Below are 15,989 nucleotides of genomic sequence, written 5' to 3'. Positions count from 1 at the left end.
TGAAGTCCAGCTCAAGTAATAGTGAAGTAGGTTAATGAAAGGTCTTCACAAGAACATGTTGAAATGTCTGTAGAATTGTTTTGGCATAGTTAGCATGTGGTAATTTGCCATAATGCATTTAATTTTTATGTTGGTTGCTGGTCACCTCTGAAACACTCCTTAAACTAGTGGAGTCCTGTAAACAAACTTCTTAAGTTGCACTTTATGTGATCGTTATGGATAATCCATTGTCAAAGAAAATTAACGGAAAATTTAAAATTTATATTTTTTCAGTATTATATTTTTCACCAGTATGTTTTCTAAAATGTCTTTTGGTTTAGCGAATTTGACTTAAACCCAATATGAGCGTGACACAGCATTAATCCAACTTGCTTCCATGGTGTTTACAGTTGGTGTCTAGTGCTTCTGAGTGCCGATGATCAATAACAAGATGAAGAATGTTTGAATGATGAATGAGTTTTTTGAGAGAAGATTTAGTTTACTGCAATGATATAAAAGATTGTTACAAAACCTAACTCTCAAATGGAGGGATGTCTATTATTACGCTTTTATTGATTGTGTACCTAGTAAATTTGAAAGTTACCTAAAAATATGAGGAATGTGGCAACAATGCTATGAAAAATCAGTGAACAATCAGGCTTTTTGTCTCATATTTTCCATGAATGTATACGTGTGTGTGTGTGTGTGTGTGTATATTCGCACACATATAAATTGACTTGTTAATAAAAATACAAGTCTTGTGGAATACTTTTTAAAATTGTCATAGACTGATCAGAGGTTTTTACAAAACGTAACAAATGAATACATTGAGGGACATCTGTATTATCTGTCTTTTATTGTTTGTGAATTAATGTTAAAAGTAATTTTAGATTTACAAACAAAGCAATTTATGAGCAGACTTCCACTCTTTTACCTTTAAATTGAGGATCCAGTGTCTATTTAAACATTTAAAATGTTCTCTTATTATATCAATATCAGTTGGCCTTTATGACATGGACATGGATAGTTGTCAGATGCTGTAAACTGTGTTGGGTGGAAGTGTTAAATAATCACCAAATAAAATAGTACTGTATATCCTCTGTAGGCCTCATAGCAGCTTTCTCACTGGTTTTCTTTTCAGGAGCACCACCTGATTTTCTAATTTTGTCTTCAGTTACGCAGTTACTGACCTTATCTTTTAAATAATGACTCTTTGAGGGGGAAAAAAAAAAAAAGTTGAAATACTGTTATTTCTTTTGGAAAAAAAAAAGTTTAATTAGTATTCTGAAAAGTCTTGATTAGCTATTTTCCTTCTCAGTTTAGATGAAGACTTTTCACGTAATTATCCCTTTGCCTAAACATTAGGAAACGGACAGATGAGGGGTCATTGGACCTGCAACACGCTATCTGCAGAAACCTTTTTCCGGGTAATGAAGTGCAGTGGAGTCAGAGTTTTTTTTTTTTTTTAAAAAAATCTTCCTGGAGGTGTTAACAACCCTTTAAGAACAGAAACTGAATTTCTTTCTGTAGTGAGAACTCAGTTTTTTTTTTTCCAATGTCTACCCTGTTGCAGATCTCATGTTTTGTTTATTAATTGTTTGAGTTTGTGCTCCATTATTAATTGGTATAATGAGGTAAAATAATACAAGTCGTGCTCCTTTGGGAGTGTAGGATATGTAGGATATGCAGGATGTCCTGTGAGCTACCTAGTGTTTCTCATGAGGGGCGTCTGGTTATTGACTAAGGATTATCGACAGAGACGTTGTGCACGCTCTTGCCTGACAGTTGTGATGTAGTGGAGTGCTCTGATTTTTGCAGCTAAAGTCTTTTCTCTAAAGAAAAAGTGATTATCCTGTAGTGCTGTGAGATAAAGGATGGATCTTTAAGTCCTCTTGCCACCATCCTCTGAACTCATAGATTCGAGCCGTGGACCGAGGACCGAGAGAGCACGTGCGTTGCCTTAATTCATTGTACAACAGTTATGCATCTGGAGAAGTGAGAGATACGATTTTGGTCTCTTCATTCTACACACATGGTCTCTTCATTCATAGCTCTATGTGGATGTGGGGCTTGAGTTCACTTGATTAATGACGTTCTTCAGAAGATCAGCTAAGCTTGTGTGCATTGTGCTGCAAATGAGGATCGGAAGCACTTTTTCTTTTCGCCTCGACCTGTCTTGGAGGCATCGGTGTGTACCACCGTAGGACATGTGACATCCATATTTTCAGAGAACACGCCTGACATGGAGTGACTGGAGGGAAACGTGATGAGCATGTCTCGCTGCTAAACTGGCAAACTAAGTTGGCTGAAATGTGGTAAACGTCCTGTAGAATCCTGCTAAGCCTAGGAGAAGCCTCCCTATGGTCCACACTGGTACTTTGGGCCATTTTCTTTTCTTGGACCTTAAGGAGGTTTATTATTTTACAGCGTAGTGTAGGTGAACACTGATCTTGAGACGGGAACACTGTTGACATGACATGCTGCTGCTGTCAACGTGTGTTACAGCAGTAGGGAACAGTTTTCCAGTCTGCACTGTAAATAGCAAGCAATACAGGTGTGCAGTAACACCGTGTAGGCAAGTTTGTACTGTTGGAGCACACCATCAGCACAGCTTCTTCCAACACACAGGGAATGTGTGGGAACTTCTGCAAATTGTTGCAAAACCATCATGACCCATCATAACCAGTATGACAATGGTTGACAAGGACTTGCATGACTCCCTAATTGCCTCTTACCCAGCATCCTTTGCAGGATGGCAGAGTCCTTATTGTGCTCCAGCCAAGGAGAGCCAAGCAGAGGCACTCGGTACTAATATTATATGTAATGTTGATGATTTTCAGACCTAGATTATGTGGGGAATGTTGGTATTTCACCTCCACCACCTTTCCTCCCTATTTGATGATGTCACAGTGTAGCCCACTGGAGTTTTAAAAATTCAGATTTGTTGTAAAAAAAAAAGAAATAACATCACTTGTTAGATGGGTTTCAGGTACCTGTGATCAAATCAAATCCAAATTGGTAATCCAAAAATCAGTATTTTAGATGAATACTTTTGAGATGCCCTGTTAGAGCTTGGTTACTAACAAATACATCTCTCTTGTGAACCAAATATCAGATAACTGGATTATATTTTAGCAAAAGTGTGTAATAAGTACCCTGTGCATAGGATGAGTTGAGGGCTTTATATTTTAAGATGTGGAGTTCACCAATTAATATGGTGAATATCTTTGAAAAATTTCTCACTGACCAGATTTGCATCGCGTATTAAAACAAAACAAAAAAAAAAAATGTAGCCCATTATTTTAATGCTGCCAAATATAAAATGTAACAAAAATTACAACCCAAATGCCAAAAAAGTTAGGAGAGTGCCACGCATTCTCAGTCAGAGATAGGTCAGGACTGCAGGCAGGCCAGTCTAGTACCCACAATCCCTGTTTACGCAGCCATGCACTTGTAATCCAGGCAGAATGCGGTTTGGCGTCGTCCTGCTGGAAATTGAGGGGCGTCCCTGGAAAAGATGGCGCCTGGATGGCAGCATATGTTTTTCCAGCATTTGTACATATCGTTCTGCATTAATGCTGCCCTCACAGATGTGTAAATTACCCATGCCATGGGCACTGACACACCCCCATACCATGATAGACGCTGAATTTTGGACCTGACGCTGATAACGGCTTGGATGGTCCTTCTCCTCTTTGGCCCGGAGAACACGATGGCTGTTTTTTCCAGAAACTATTTGAAATGTTGACTCGTCAGACCACAAAACATGATTCCACTGTGTTAATGTCCTTCTGAGATGAGACCGAACCCAGAGAAGTCAGCGGCGCTTCTGAACCGTGTTGTTTGGCTTCTGCTTTGCATAGTAAAGCTTTAACTTGCATCTGTGGATGCAGCAGTAAATGTGTTGACTGACAAAGGTTTACCGCAGTGTTCCCGAGCCCATGTCATGATATCCGCTACAGACACGTGATGGTTTTTAAGACGGTGACATCTGAGGTATCGGAGATCACGCGCATTCAGAAGTGGTTTCCGGCTTTACCCTTTAAACACCGAGATTTGACCGATTTCCTTGAATATTTTCATTATATTGTGCACTGTAGGGGGTGAAATGCCCCAAATCCTATTAAATCGATTGTCTCTGGGGGACATTGTTCTCAAAGTGCTGGATTATTCTCTGATGCATCTCTTGGCAAATTGCTGAACCCCAACCCATCCTTGCTTTTGAAGGATTCGGCCTTTTTTTCAGGACTCCTTATATACGACTGCATCACTTGTTTATCATCATCTGTTTCACATCACCTTATTTCAACTTTTCACACCGCTATTAGTCCTAAACTACCCTTGTCCCAACTTCTTTGAAATGTTTTGCTGGCATCAATTTCAGAATAAACGTATATCTTCAAAAAAGCAATTTAGCTGATTAGGTAAAACATGAAATACCTTGTCTTTATACTGTTTCTGTTTGAACAGAAGCCAAAGTAAATTTACAAATAACTCCTTTTTGTTTTTATTAGCATTTTCCGTACTGTCCCAACTTTTTTGGAATTGGGGTTGTATAAAATAGTTATTAAATAGTTTAAAATCTCAGTGTCTTATGTCTCATTTCTTTGTGTAAAAATAGTGAAATGACTGGAATAGCTTTTACTGTAGCTTTTAACTGTACTCTTCTGATAGGGACATCAACAACATGTGCATCAGGCCTGCCTGTGGCATTGGTCCAGTCTCTGTGGATTTATATTTTGTGCAGAGTGTTGGTACAAAATCAAAACCTTTATAGGTTATAATTTAGACTGAAATTTGGTGCTCCGAGGCTCGTTGTTCACCAACCGTCCTAAATCTTTCTGCGTGCAGCTTTTCTGGGAGAAGCGGTTGAAAGGCTTGAGATCATCAGACGTAACGGAAGAAGTCCTCCGAACGATGGAGCTTCCCAAAGGCTTACAAAGTAATGGCATCGTTTTCAAATACATTTCCTAGTTTTAATGTTTTTAGAAATGTATGGATCGCTGCTTTAAAATGATCTTTTAAACAAGCCAACAAACACTAATCTGAACAGATGAAACTAGTGACCTTTTGATGCCCTGCTGACACCCCGATGTTCTTTAGGTGTCGGGCCAGACACAACAGATGAGACCCTACTGTCGGCCATTGCCAGCGCGCTCCACATGAGCTCGGCCCCCATTACTGGCCAGACGTCAACAGCGGCAGAGAAGAACCCAGCCATCTGGCTGAACACATCACAGCCTCTTTGCAAAGCCTTCGTTGTTACAGATGAAGACATTCGGTAAGAGTATTCTGCGAGGGGGAGATAGAGACCATATGCACCATTGTGCTTTTGCCTGTGGTGCACAGTGTTGTCATCAGGGGGATCCGTGGTCTTTGGCTGTGGAAGTGCTCTAGTCAAGACCCTTATGCAGTATAGTATTATCACTATGATTACAGAAGCTGTTATATATGCAAATGTTTAAAATACCGGTGGTCCCTGATTTACGATGGGGTCACGTTCTGCGAAACCCATCATAAGTCGAAAATATCGTAAGTCGAAATTGCATTTAATACATACCTCTGCGTGACAGAATGGGCGATGCGGATCGCTGCCGCTGCCCAGCATCGGGAGAGAGTATCGCTCTGCATATCTCTTGCCTGGGAAAAATCCAAAATTTGAAGTACGGTTTCTACTGAATGTCTGTCGCCAGCTCACCATTGTAAAGTCAAAAAAAATCGTGAAGTCAAACCATCGTAAATCAGGGACCACCTCTATGTATTTATTATTTTAGCTGACTCTTTTCTCCAAAGTGACTTACGAAGTTCAGTTACTTTATGTACCTGTTTATACAGCTGGGTAATTTAGGGTAGGTACCTTGCTCAAGGGCTGAGATGAGATTCAAACCTGTGATCTTCGGGTCCAAAGGCAGCAGCTATAGCAGCTGTGCTACCTACTTATCTGTCTCTCTACATATATCTATATATATAGATGTATTCCTAGATTGATAGATTCATACAGACTATACTAAATACATTAGTCATTGGATTATGTCTTTTTTTATGGCCACCACAAGGGTCCCCCGCCTGTTCTTATAGTAATTTTTACAGATTGTTCCGCTGCTCTCTTTCATTAGTGTTCTGTTTCACGAATAAAAAATGCATAAGTAACATACATCTTCCTTCTATCTGTCCTTTTTAATTAGAAAAGTGTTCCACCAGTAGGGGGCACCCCAGGTCAAGTGAAAGCTCATCTAACAGTTCTGGGAAGTGCAACATGCTCCCTTCTGGCTTATCATCCACAAAATTTATTCAAAATCAGATGGCTAGCTCTGCATTATTAGGAACTGTGATAAAATGAGAGCTGCTGTTTTCTTTTCCCCCCTTTCTTTGTTACTATGCTGCTATACAGAAATCTTAAAATACCAGCATTAGAATTCTGTTGTAATTTAATCTTTTCGAGCATCGAAATAATAGACCAAGCATTGAACTAAATGTCAGGATGTTTAACTGTAGGTCAAGAGAAGTAACACTGATGATTTTAATCCTTCCTTCTATTTTAATTTGTGAGCAGATTTTTGAAAGTCGGTATGAAAACGATGATTAGGCAAAAAAAGGTTCTGATTTTAGTAGAAGCCGGAAAATTAAGGCACTTTGAAAATCGTTTAAGGCATTTCAGTCAGCTCTTGTAAGGGAGCCAAAACACAGAAGCACGCACAGAACTTTGGGTATTTCCAAATGGGTGAAGACAATGATATTCAGCACTCTGTGTTGGTATTCTCCTCACAGGGAACAGGAATTGAAAGTCCATCAGGCACGGAAGAGTCTGGAGGAAGCACTGATGGCAGATGGTTTGGCGCGGGCCGCCGAATCAACCAGAGACATGGGCGCGGAAGGCAAAGCCAGCACATAGACGCTGGAGCAGGTAAGGATGGACTGGTCTGCTGGGACTCTGGGAATAGAATGCGGATGAGGTTTCCGCTGTGGTAAAAGGTCAACGCAGATTGTGCTCACTGTCACCTTTGTTGGAAAGGTCATTTTGGTGTGTCTCTCACTCAGTGTTAGTAACCGCTTGTTCAAGCCAGGGTCGCGGTGGTCCGGAATCTATTCTGGAAGCACAGGGCGATAGGCTGGGTGGGGTACACCCTGGATGGTACGCCAGTCCATTTCAGTGTAGCCACACACATAGTCACACATACACACACAGTTGAGTCACCAGCCCATCTGAAACACATCTGGGCTGCGGGAGGAAACCCCCACAAACACCGCCAGCTGTGCTACTCTTTGTGGCCACCATGCCACACAGTTTCAGTTCATGTCTAGTTGCTTAAAAAAATTAAATTGGGAGGTATGCCGGTGCCTCACGGCTCCTGGGCTCTGGGTTTGAATTCAGCTCAGCTTGCGTGGAGTTTGCACATTTTTCTCCACGTTCACGTGCGTCTGTTCTCAGTGCTTTGATCTCCTTCCGCAGTCCCAAGACATTTCTGCTGGATTGGTGGCTCTGCATTGTGCTGTGTGTGTGTACGTGTGTGTTGCCCAACGACTGGCACCCCTTCCAGGGTGTACCCTGCCTCATAACCGCTCTGTGATGGATGGGCCAACTGCACCGGATAAGAGATTGTTGGTAATGGATGTATGAATGGACATTGGTTCTGAAACAGGAAAACAGGCACTTTGCAAACTCCCCCCCCAAAGTCTTTCTGAATGTTTACATTTCAGCCTTAGTTTTTGTGGATCTGAAATCCCTACATAGAGATGTATGATTTGAAATTGCCTGGAGATAAGTTTATTCCATCAAACAGTACTTTGAATGAACGACTTTGAAGCTGCAGTTTTTTGCATATGAATCACCGAGGGCCTTGAATCTTTAGTGAGTTTATAATTTGTAAGGAGAACTGTGCGGTACGGAATGTTTTGCATGCGAATCGGTCATGTTAGTCCGATTTGTGTTCTGGATCTATTCCCCCCCCCCCTTTCAAGGAACCCCTTATTTTTGGCTGGCATTCCTAATTTGAGAATTATCAATCATTGTATTGTAGGGGAAGAATGTATTATGACCTGCAATTACATTTTGCTAGCACTATTCCTCGATCGTTTGCGAGTTTTTGAGGATGCGGTGGAAATGGCTTCTTTCGGTGGGGTAGTTGTATTTAAGAAAAAAATGTGAGGTTAATTATGCATATTTAAAGCAGAACGGTTGTGGCCAATGGCTTGTACTGAAATATAGGTGCATTAATGATGCTGAAACGGTATTGTCAAGACCCTCGGTAAAGAAGGCCTTCGGCTACACCAGGCTTCCCGTTTAATTTTCATGAACACGGCGTCCACAGATGGCCACTGGCTATTAAACTGTAGAATATCTTACATGGCTGAGAACACCTCCATTTTGAAAACACGTTATAGCCTCTATTAAAAACGCTCACGTTCCTTATGAATGCTGATGCGCTCGGCTGTCTCTGATTGAAAACCGCTGATGCATACTTTGACTGAAATGCGGCTCTCTGCCCCGTCTGCTGTACTTTTAGGATGTAACAGTAAAATTGTCCCGTTGGCTCGATTTGAAATGTGGTGTTACAATTACCAAATTGTACCACTTGTTCACTGGCATAAAATACTATTATATGTACGAGCATAGCGTATTGATCCATTCTGAGGAGCTTCTTCGACAAGCTGACAGCTTCCTTGGCTAACGTGAGAAATGCCACTCCTGCCGTCATTTTGCAGAAGATGGACGAAAACAGCCAGGGAACAAGGTGCTGCAGGCTGTTGTACTGATAAGTAGTAATTTATAATAAAAAAAAAAAAAAAAGGAAACAATTTGATCATTCAGCCTGCCTGAATTTCCATCCCGTGTTACGCTAATCAAGGTGGAGGCAAGACAGGCCAGTAATTAGGAGAGAGATTTAGAGTCGGGTTCGACGCAGGCCCAGCTGCGCAGACGGACACGCGCCTGCAAGATGAGCATGCCTCGGCGCCTTAATATCTCCCCAAACCACATTTCACGGCCGCAATTGCTGCCAGACATCCTGGCAAGAGAGACGCCTCCCAGCGCTCCTTATCGTGCACGCGCGTGTGTGTGCGCGCATGTATGCACGCACGTAACCAGCGTACAGCCTTCTAGAAAAGTGCTCCAGCGAAGTAAACATTAAGACGAGCCATCGTTACGTACAGCCGACAAACCGAATTGTCCATATTTAATCCCTAAACAGTAACTTAACGAAACGCTGAGGATGGAGAAATTCATTGTCTGTGGGCTATTATCCAGGAGCGCGTCCTTGCGAAATATCTTCAGAAGATGTTTCAGCCTTTTAAGATGTAATTAATTGGGACGTGTTTTGATGTGGGGCATTAAATGGTTAAACATAATTTTAAAATGTGATGGGTAAGCAAAAGTAATTCCGAGAGCATGCTCTTAGTCTTCCCTTTGGGGAGCATATAGACTAGGGAGAAATCATTATAGTAATTATTAGGTTATTATGGATTCAAATGCGCCACTAATAATTACAGCTCGGTTAACCGGATTTGGGCGTTATGTGAACACTGAGGGGAAACAGTTGAGCCAATTGATTATGGTAAAGACACCCATGTCCTCATCTTTCTCTAATTGCATTCGGCACTACAATGTTCTTACAGTAATTACGCAGCGATAAGTCTCTCAAGTACCAGCTTTGTACTTGCAGTCGGCACCTGCACTTGTCGCCCTCCGCAGTACAAGCGGATGTCTCGGCAACGGCTCGCATCCCTCGCTCAACTTTTTTCGGGAATTGTGCATTAGCTGGGGCTTTTTTTGAATCATTTTTAAGTGGCTGGACATTGTTCTGTGCTCGACACATTACAGCAGTTCACCGAGTTCTCAGGATATGCCATATGTACCGTTCACTCTAACTGAAGACTATAAAAGCATAGTCAGACTTAATTTTTACGGTCTTAGCATTTGTTCTGTTGAGAAAAATTAATCGTTTTTACAGCATTAGATTCATCATAGCAATATTCTGCTTTTTCAGCAGTGGCTTAACTGCAACTACAAGCTTTTGATACCGTTTAGAGAATTTTTACCAAAATAAAGCGGAAAAAAACAAATTAAAAATAAATGTAGTTCATCGTCTTTAGACTCGTACTTAAAAATCCAACACTCTTCGCATAAATCTTACAGTGACATAAATATTAATAAGCGATATTAATTTTTATTACACAAGGCTATAGCGCTCTTAACCAGAAGTGGTCTGAACGAGGGGCTCGCTGTCTGGCAAGTGAGATTAGATGCTAAAGCTGAATCTCCAGCTTGCATTGAAAAGTGTTTATTTCAATTTTGTATTTGAATATTAACTAATTTTAACATTTTAAAAAAATCTGATTCCATCTTTAGTATGGATTACAGATTAAATTATATAGATTTCATGTTATTAAATTGTTCTGCTGCTGAATACGCTCGGCAAGAATGTATAATGAATGCTCTCGCTGCAGCCATATAGTAAAAATTGTGGGGTAATTCTAATTACTGCTGAACCATATGATAAAACTGGACTGGAGAGAGGGGCGTCTGCTAATGGGGGTGCGAATTATTTGCATGTTTTTATTTGAAAGCGCCAAATTTCAATGGCTTATTTCAATTATTTACGTTTAATTTAAAAGGTTTTTAAAAGGCACTTTAATACCGTGAGGTGAACTGGAGTGTCAACAGTTGTGAGTTACGATGAAACGAACTCTGGGTAATTTCTGCCCTGCGCCATTTGTAAAGAATGTGCCGATTATTAGTGATTAGGGAATGAAGCCATAATTGCAATTTCTGCCTTTTATCCACGTGTTAAATTGCCATCTCCGTGGGTCTCAAGATGGTTTTTCCAGTGAAAAGGATGCATGAAAAGGATGAGGTCTCCACACTCGGTGCTCCCTGTAGCTTTTTCCTGCCTAATAGAGACGCATTGCTGTGGCTTCTCAGAAAGAGGCCTTCCCTTTTTCCCCGACAGCCGTCTGATGTGGCCTCCCCAAGCGGTGCACTCCCAGTCCTCCCCAGCGCTCAGACATCCTTTCCATCACAAACGTGCCTCCTACTGGTGCTCCTCGGAGCATTCCTTCCTCGCAGAGGGGAGGACACGAAGAGTCAAGCCTCTGCTCGCCCCCCCATGGCTCACAGACGATATTTTACTCCATGTTGTAGAATATTTCCTACCAGCAGTCACCCTCTATTGATTTTTGTCGCTCCTTTTTCTCCCCCCTTGGCTTTTGTTTGCAGAGAGCACCCTTCAAGAGTCCGAATCATCTCAAGGGTTTTTGTTGGTTGGTGTTGCAGCCTTGAGTTTGTACTTCGTAGACAGGTGTTGAGAAGAACCTCTCAACTGACCTTCACCATGGATTTTGTTGTTTAATGTATCCAGCGTTTTTGTGCCCATTTATACTCTTATAAAGGACTTAATAGAATCATCTTTGAAAAGCACAGCCACTTCTCAGTTGATGTGTTTTACTTATAAATGGTAAATGGTGGATTGCTCTTGTGTCTAACGCTTTGCTTTCTCTCTTGCTTTCAGGGCAGATTCCGAATCACGGAAGAGATTATGATGGAGATGCTGTCATCAGCCTGCTTTAAAAGTTCAAAGCACCCATGCACAATTTGTTACTTTCTAATGCGTAGCAAAAACCAAGGCCTTTTTGACTAATATTTTTGATGTACATACCTATATATAATTTGAGAAACAGTACTTATTTTGTGTCAGAATTTTCAATTTCGAGATTCTTTTTATAATAATGGCAAATCTTGAGCAATACTATTTGAATTCTGGGAACTTTGAGTCAGGTTGCAATCTGCTGGATTTGTATTGCTAAATGTTTTGTTTTTTTTTTTTTTTTGCCTGTAAGGGATTTGTCAATTTCAGGGTTTATAACAGATAATGCATTTTCTGATTATGAATGGAAAACTGCTTATTTAAGAAAAAGAATTTATACTGTCAAAGAAAATACTTGTAAATTCTTACATTACTTTAGAGTAATAAATGATTATATTGATTATGGTCTTCTTGTGGTTCTTTTACATCATACATATAAAAAGGTAAAAATGAGGCACTTACTCCATGATTTAAGATTTCTTCTTTTCTTTTTTTTTTAATTTGGTGAAACATCCAACTTAAGTCTTTTTTAATGCCAATGCAGAAATCACGTCTTTGAACCTCAATAAATGTACAAGCCTTTCAGAGCTTCTGGAAATTGCCTCTAATGCTGGGCTTCTTAACTACTTGGGGGTCTGTGGATGGGCTTTATGAAGAACACGCTTTGAAAATATGGAAGTAAAGTTAAAATTAAAATATTACTATGCTGTTACTCTTTATGACAATTCTGTGTGATGGTAATCGGGATTCTGTAAAACACTGAATAATATACATATTTTTCCAATTCACTGATGTTTTTCTAGGTGGGGATCTTTAGCGTTCATCAGATTAAAGTGGTCTGTGGTCTAGAAATGGTTAAGAACCTCTGATCTAATACACAATGTCTGTGGTTCAGGTCAGGGTTTCCTCTGTGTGGTCGTGTTAACTTCTGCTGTTTTTGCATTTCTTTGTAGTTGAAATATCTGTGTGAAGTATGTGGGTTATTCAGCTGTTTTTGTTGTTTTTGTTTTTTTCAAAAGTACCAAAACAACCTACATACTGCAGTAAGACAGCTGTACATCCTTTCATTATTCGGCATGAAACTTAAAGGGCAAATTTCCTGTGGCTCTATGACAGAAATGTGTAGCGTGCCGAGGACAGGGGTAATTGGCCTGTCATTTGTCAGGGGAATTACCATGTTTTTAGACTCTGTCTAGATTCTGTGCCATGCTGCGCTGCAAAGCACAGAGCCGCTGCTAGACAAACCGCGTGTGAGTTTTCCCTTAATAATTCATGGGCGATTCATGCTACTCAAAGTGTTTTGCTCCCCACTGGACAACTCGTGGCAGGAACTACACAAACAGTTTCAAATGATAGACAGGAACTTTTGGCACATGTCAGATGACTGTCCGTCTGTTTTGCATTTTATTGCTTTCTCCTTTTCCAGTCAGAGTCAACTATGCCATTGTTAACTCACTGCCTCAGCAGGATACCCGTGTTAGATCCGGAAAGGTTAACGCAGGCACAAACCTCTCCTCGTGTGCATATTGCAAGCAGCCGCTTTTCGCTCGATAGGTTGCCGACTTGAAGGGACAGCGTCATATGTTTGGAGGAAGGTACGTTTACATCTGTTCATTTAGCAGATGCTATTCTCCCAAGCGACGTACATCTCGGAGAAGAATACAAAGAGTGCATTATGGCAACAGATGGAGAAATTTGGATGCACATACACGCAGGGACCATTTCCTTAATTCCGGAGGAAGTCCTATAGCCTGCTGTCTGACCTTTGGTGTAGGAGTATGCAGTAAATGGGGGGAATGGCCAACAGTCTCGGCCACCATGGGGCGCTCAGGCCAGTTTATGTGGCTTGGGTGGAAGTGCAGGGATGAGAATCTGGCCTAGGACCATGCCTTAGGCTGTTGGGCAAATTTTCCTAGTCCCTGCATGCATATATGTGTGTATATACCGTGCATTCAGAAACGATTCAGACCCCCTCGCTTTGCAGAGAACGGCAAAAAAAATCCCAGAATCCAGTTGTGCAAAACATGTGGCATCATACCCAAGAAGACTGGAGGCTGTAATTGCTGCCGAAGGTGTTCTAACTAACTACTAAGAACAGGGTCTGAATACTTGTCAATGTGATATTTGTTTTTTTAATAAATAGGAAAAAATTTCTAAAATGCAGTTTTCACTTTGTCACTATGCGGTTTTGAGCGTAGGCTGATGAGAGAAAAATGAATGTAAATGATTTTAGCGTAAGGCTGCAACAAAAACAAAGAAAAGTGAAGGGGTCTACACAGTTTCCGAATGCACCGTATATACATACACATACTGAGGGTAATGATGTAGTAACACATGAGTAAGTCAAAAAATTCCAGGAATAATTTTTTTTTTTTCCATGCTGTTGGCTGCAGTGAGAGTTGAGCATGTGTGTGACCTTGGTCTCAGGTGCTGTGAAACAGGTTCAGGGGGGTGCATAGGGATGCTGGTAGTATAGTGGTTAGTGCTGTTTCCTTTGGAACCAAAGGTTGTAGGTTTGAGTCTCATCTCTAGCTGTAGTACCCTTAAGCAGGGTTCTTATCCTAAATTATCTAGCTGCATAAATAGGGAATAGTTGCTTTGGAGAAAAGCATGAGATCAATGTGAATGTGTTAGTGTTGTTAACACGGCTGCTTCCCTTCCTTTATACGCCAAAGAAGAGCTGTGTGCTCTTATTTCCATAGTGTGCTGAAAATCGGCAACGGATCTGCGCACGCGATAAACTCTGGATACAACATTGCGTGTCAACGAATGGATTTAAATGTTCAAGCAGGTCCACAAATGTCACAGATGACGAGCGGTGAGGTCGCCCTTCCACACCAGTACTGCTGACAAGCTCGAATGTGCCCGTGACATGGTTCTGGCAAACAGGCGTGTGAACTGTTGGTGAGGCAGAGGCCCATCTGCTAATCAGTCACGGTTTTGCTTATGAAATCATCCATGACAACCTTGGTTTTCATAAGGTTTGTGCATGATGGGTTCTAAGACAGCTAACCGAAGAACAGGACATTGTTTGGAAATCTGTCAGGGCTGTTCGAATCGCGATCGTGACGAAGGCGTTGCTTTTTTGAGACGCGTCGTTGCCGGAGACAAAATGTGGATCCGCCGCTACAAGCCAGAGAGCAAATGTGAAAGCCTGGGAGGGAAGCATCCCGCATGGTATGTCAAGAAGAAATTCAGGATGCAACCAGCAGCTGGTGAGGTGATGCTCACAGGGCCTGATACTGGAACATCTTGTCCAGAGGGGTTTAACAGTAAATAGTGCTCGTTATTGTGAGATGTTGTGGGAGAAACAGAAGCCTGCAGTCCAAAACACTTACTGTCCTACTGCAAAGGTTTACTGTGGGAAGGTACAGTGTTGAATGACAATGAAAGTCCACATGCAGCAATCCAGGCTCGGAAACCAGAGTTCAAGGTTTTACAGCATTCTCTGGATAGTCCAGACCTTAATCCTTTGGACCATGGCCTGCTTAGTCCACCAACCAAGCAGCAAAGGAAGCGACGCATGCCTGGCTCATCGCTGGATGATGGACTAAGCAGAATATGGGAACATTGCACTACATGTGGTAGGACCCTAGGAGAATATTTTGAAAAAATATATTTGTTAACTATTCACGCCACCTGAAACTGTTTGTTCCATGCGTGGTTGCAGGGAGCCGGAGCCTAACCCGGCAACACAGGGCGTAAGGCTGGAGGGGAGGGGACACAGCCAGGAGGGGACACCAGTCCATCACAAGGCACCCCAAGCGGGACTCGAACCCCAGACCCAGCAGAGAGCAGGCAAACCCACTGTGCCACCACACCCCCTATGTTAACTAGTCATTGTGTAGTAAATTTTATAACTGTATTGTGGATACTTTTTGGCTTTTGTGTGTGTAGAGATATATTCCATTTTAAAAGGGATGGCATGGTGGCACAGCAAGCAGAGCTGCTGTCTCACAGCACTTGGGTGGTGTGAGAGGAATGGGTTTGATCCCTGCTCAGTGGGTGCTCTGGTTTCCTCCCACAGTCCAAAGACATGCTGTTCAGGTTCACCCACAGTGTGTGAGTGACAGAGAGAGAGAGAGAGTGTGTGTGTTCCACTGATGTATGGATGAGTGACCCAGTGTAAGTAGTGTATCTAGCAGTGTAAGTCACCTTGGTGAATAAGGTATGTGGGCTGATAGCACTATATAGAGTTCATTGGAAGTCACTATGGAGAAAAGCATCTGCTAAGCAAATAAATGTGAAAGTTTTTACATGCACTTTGTATTTTGCAGCTGGGCACTGTTAAAATGGCAATCAATTTTTGCTCTCCTGGCAACTTTAATTGGATCAATAAGAATAAGGATTGCTTCTTTATTTATGTAGTAATTAAAATGTTATTTTATTAGGCTAGTAACACTTTGGGTAGTGGTAGAACCTCTATCACTT

The 15,989-nt window shown here is 41.5% G+C and overlaps 1 protein-coding gene across 1 annotated transcript in view; it reads left to right on the top strand.

Annotated features, from left to right (window-relative positions):
• The window catches only part of mbd2 (methyl-CpG binding domain protein 2), a 38,440-nt gene extending 26,548 nt beyond the window's left edge, over positions 1-11,892 (top strand). Inside the window, exons 4-7 of the mRNA XM_018754084.2 lie at positions 4,831-4,921; positions 5,083-5,260; positions 6,748-6,883; positions 11,484-11,892. Coding sequence (XP_018609600.1) covers positions 4,831-4,921; positions 5,083-5,260; positions 6,748-6,871 — 393 coding nt within the window. The 3' untranslated portion in view covers positions 6,872-6,883; positions 11,484-11,892. The remainder of the gene's footprint in view (positions 1-4,830; positions 4,922-5,082; positions 5,261-6,747; positions 6,884-11,483) is intronic.
• Positions 11,893-15,989: the final 4,097 nt, after the last annotated feature.

Source organism: Scleropages formosus, chromosome 6, assembly GCF_900964775.1.
Source record: "Scleropages formosus chromosome 6, fSclFor1.1, whole genome shotgun sequence".
NCBI classification, from domain to species: Eukaryota; Metazoa; Chordata; class Actinopteri; order Osteoglossiformes; family Osteoglossidae; genus Scleropages; species Scleropages formosus.
The sequence above is the reverse complement of the archived record's forward strand: the minus strand, read 5'-3'. Positions and strand labels throughout refer to the sequence as shown.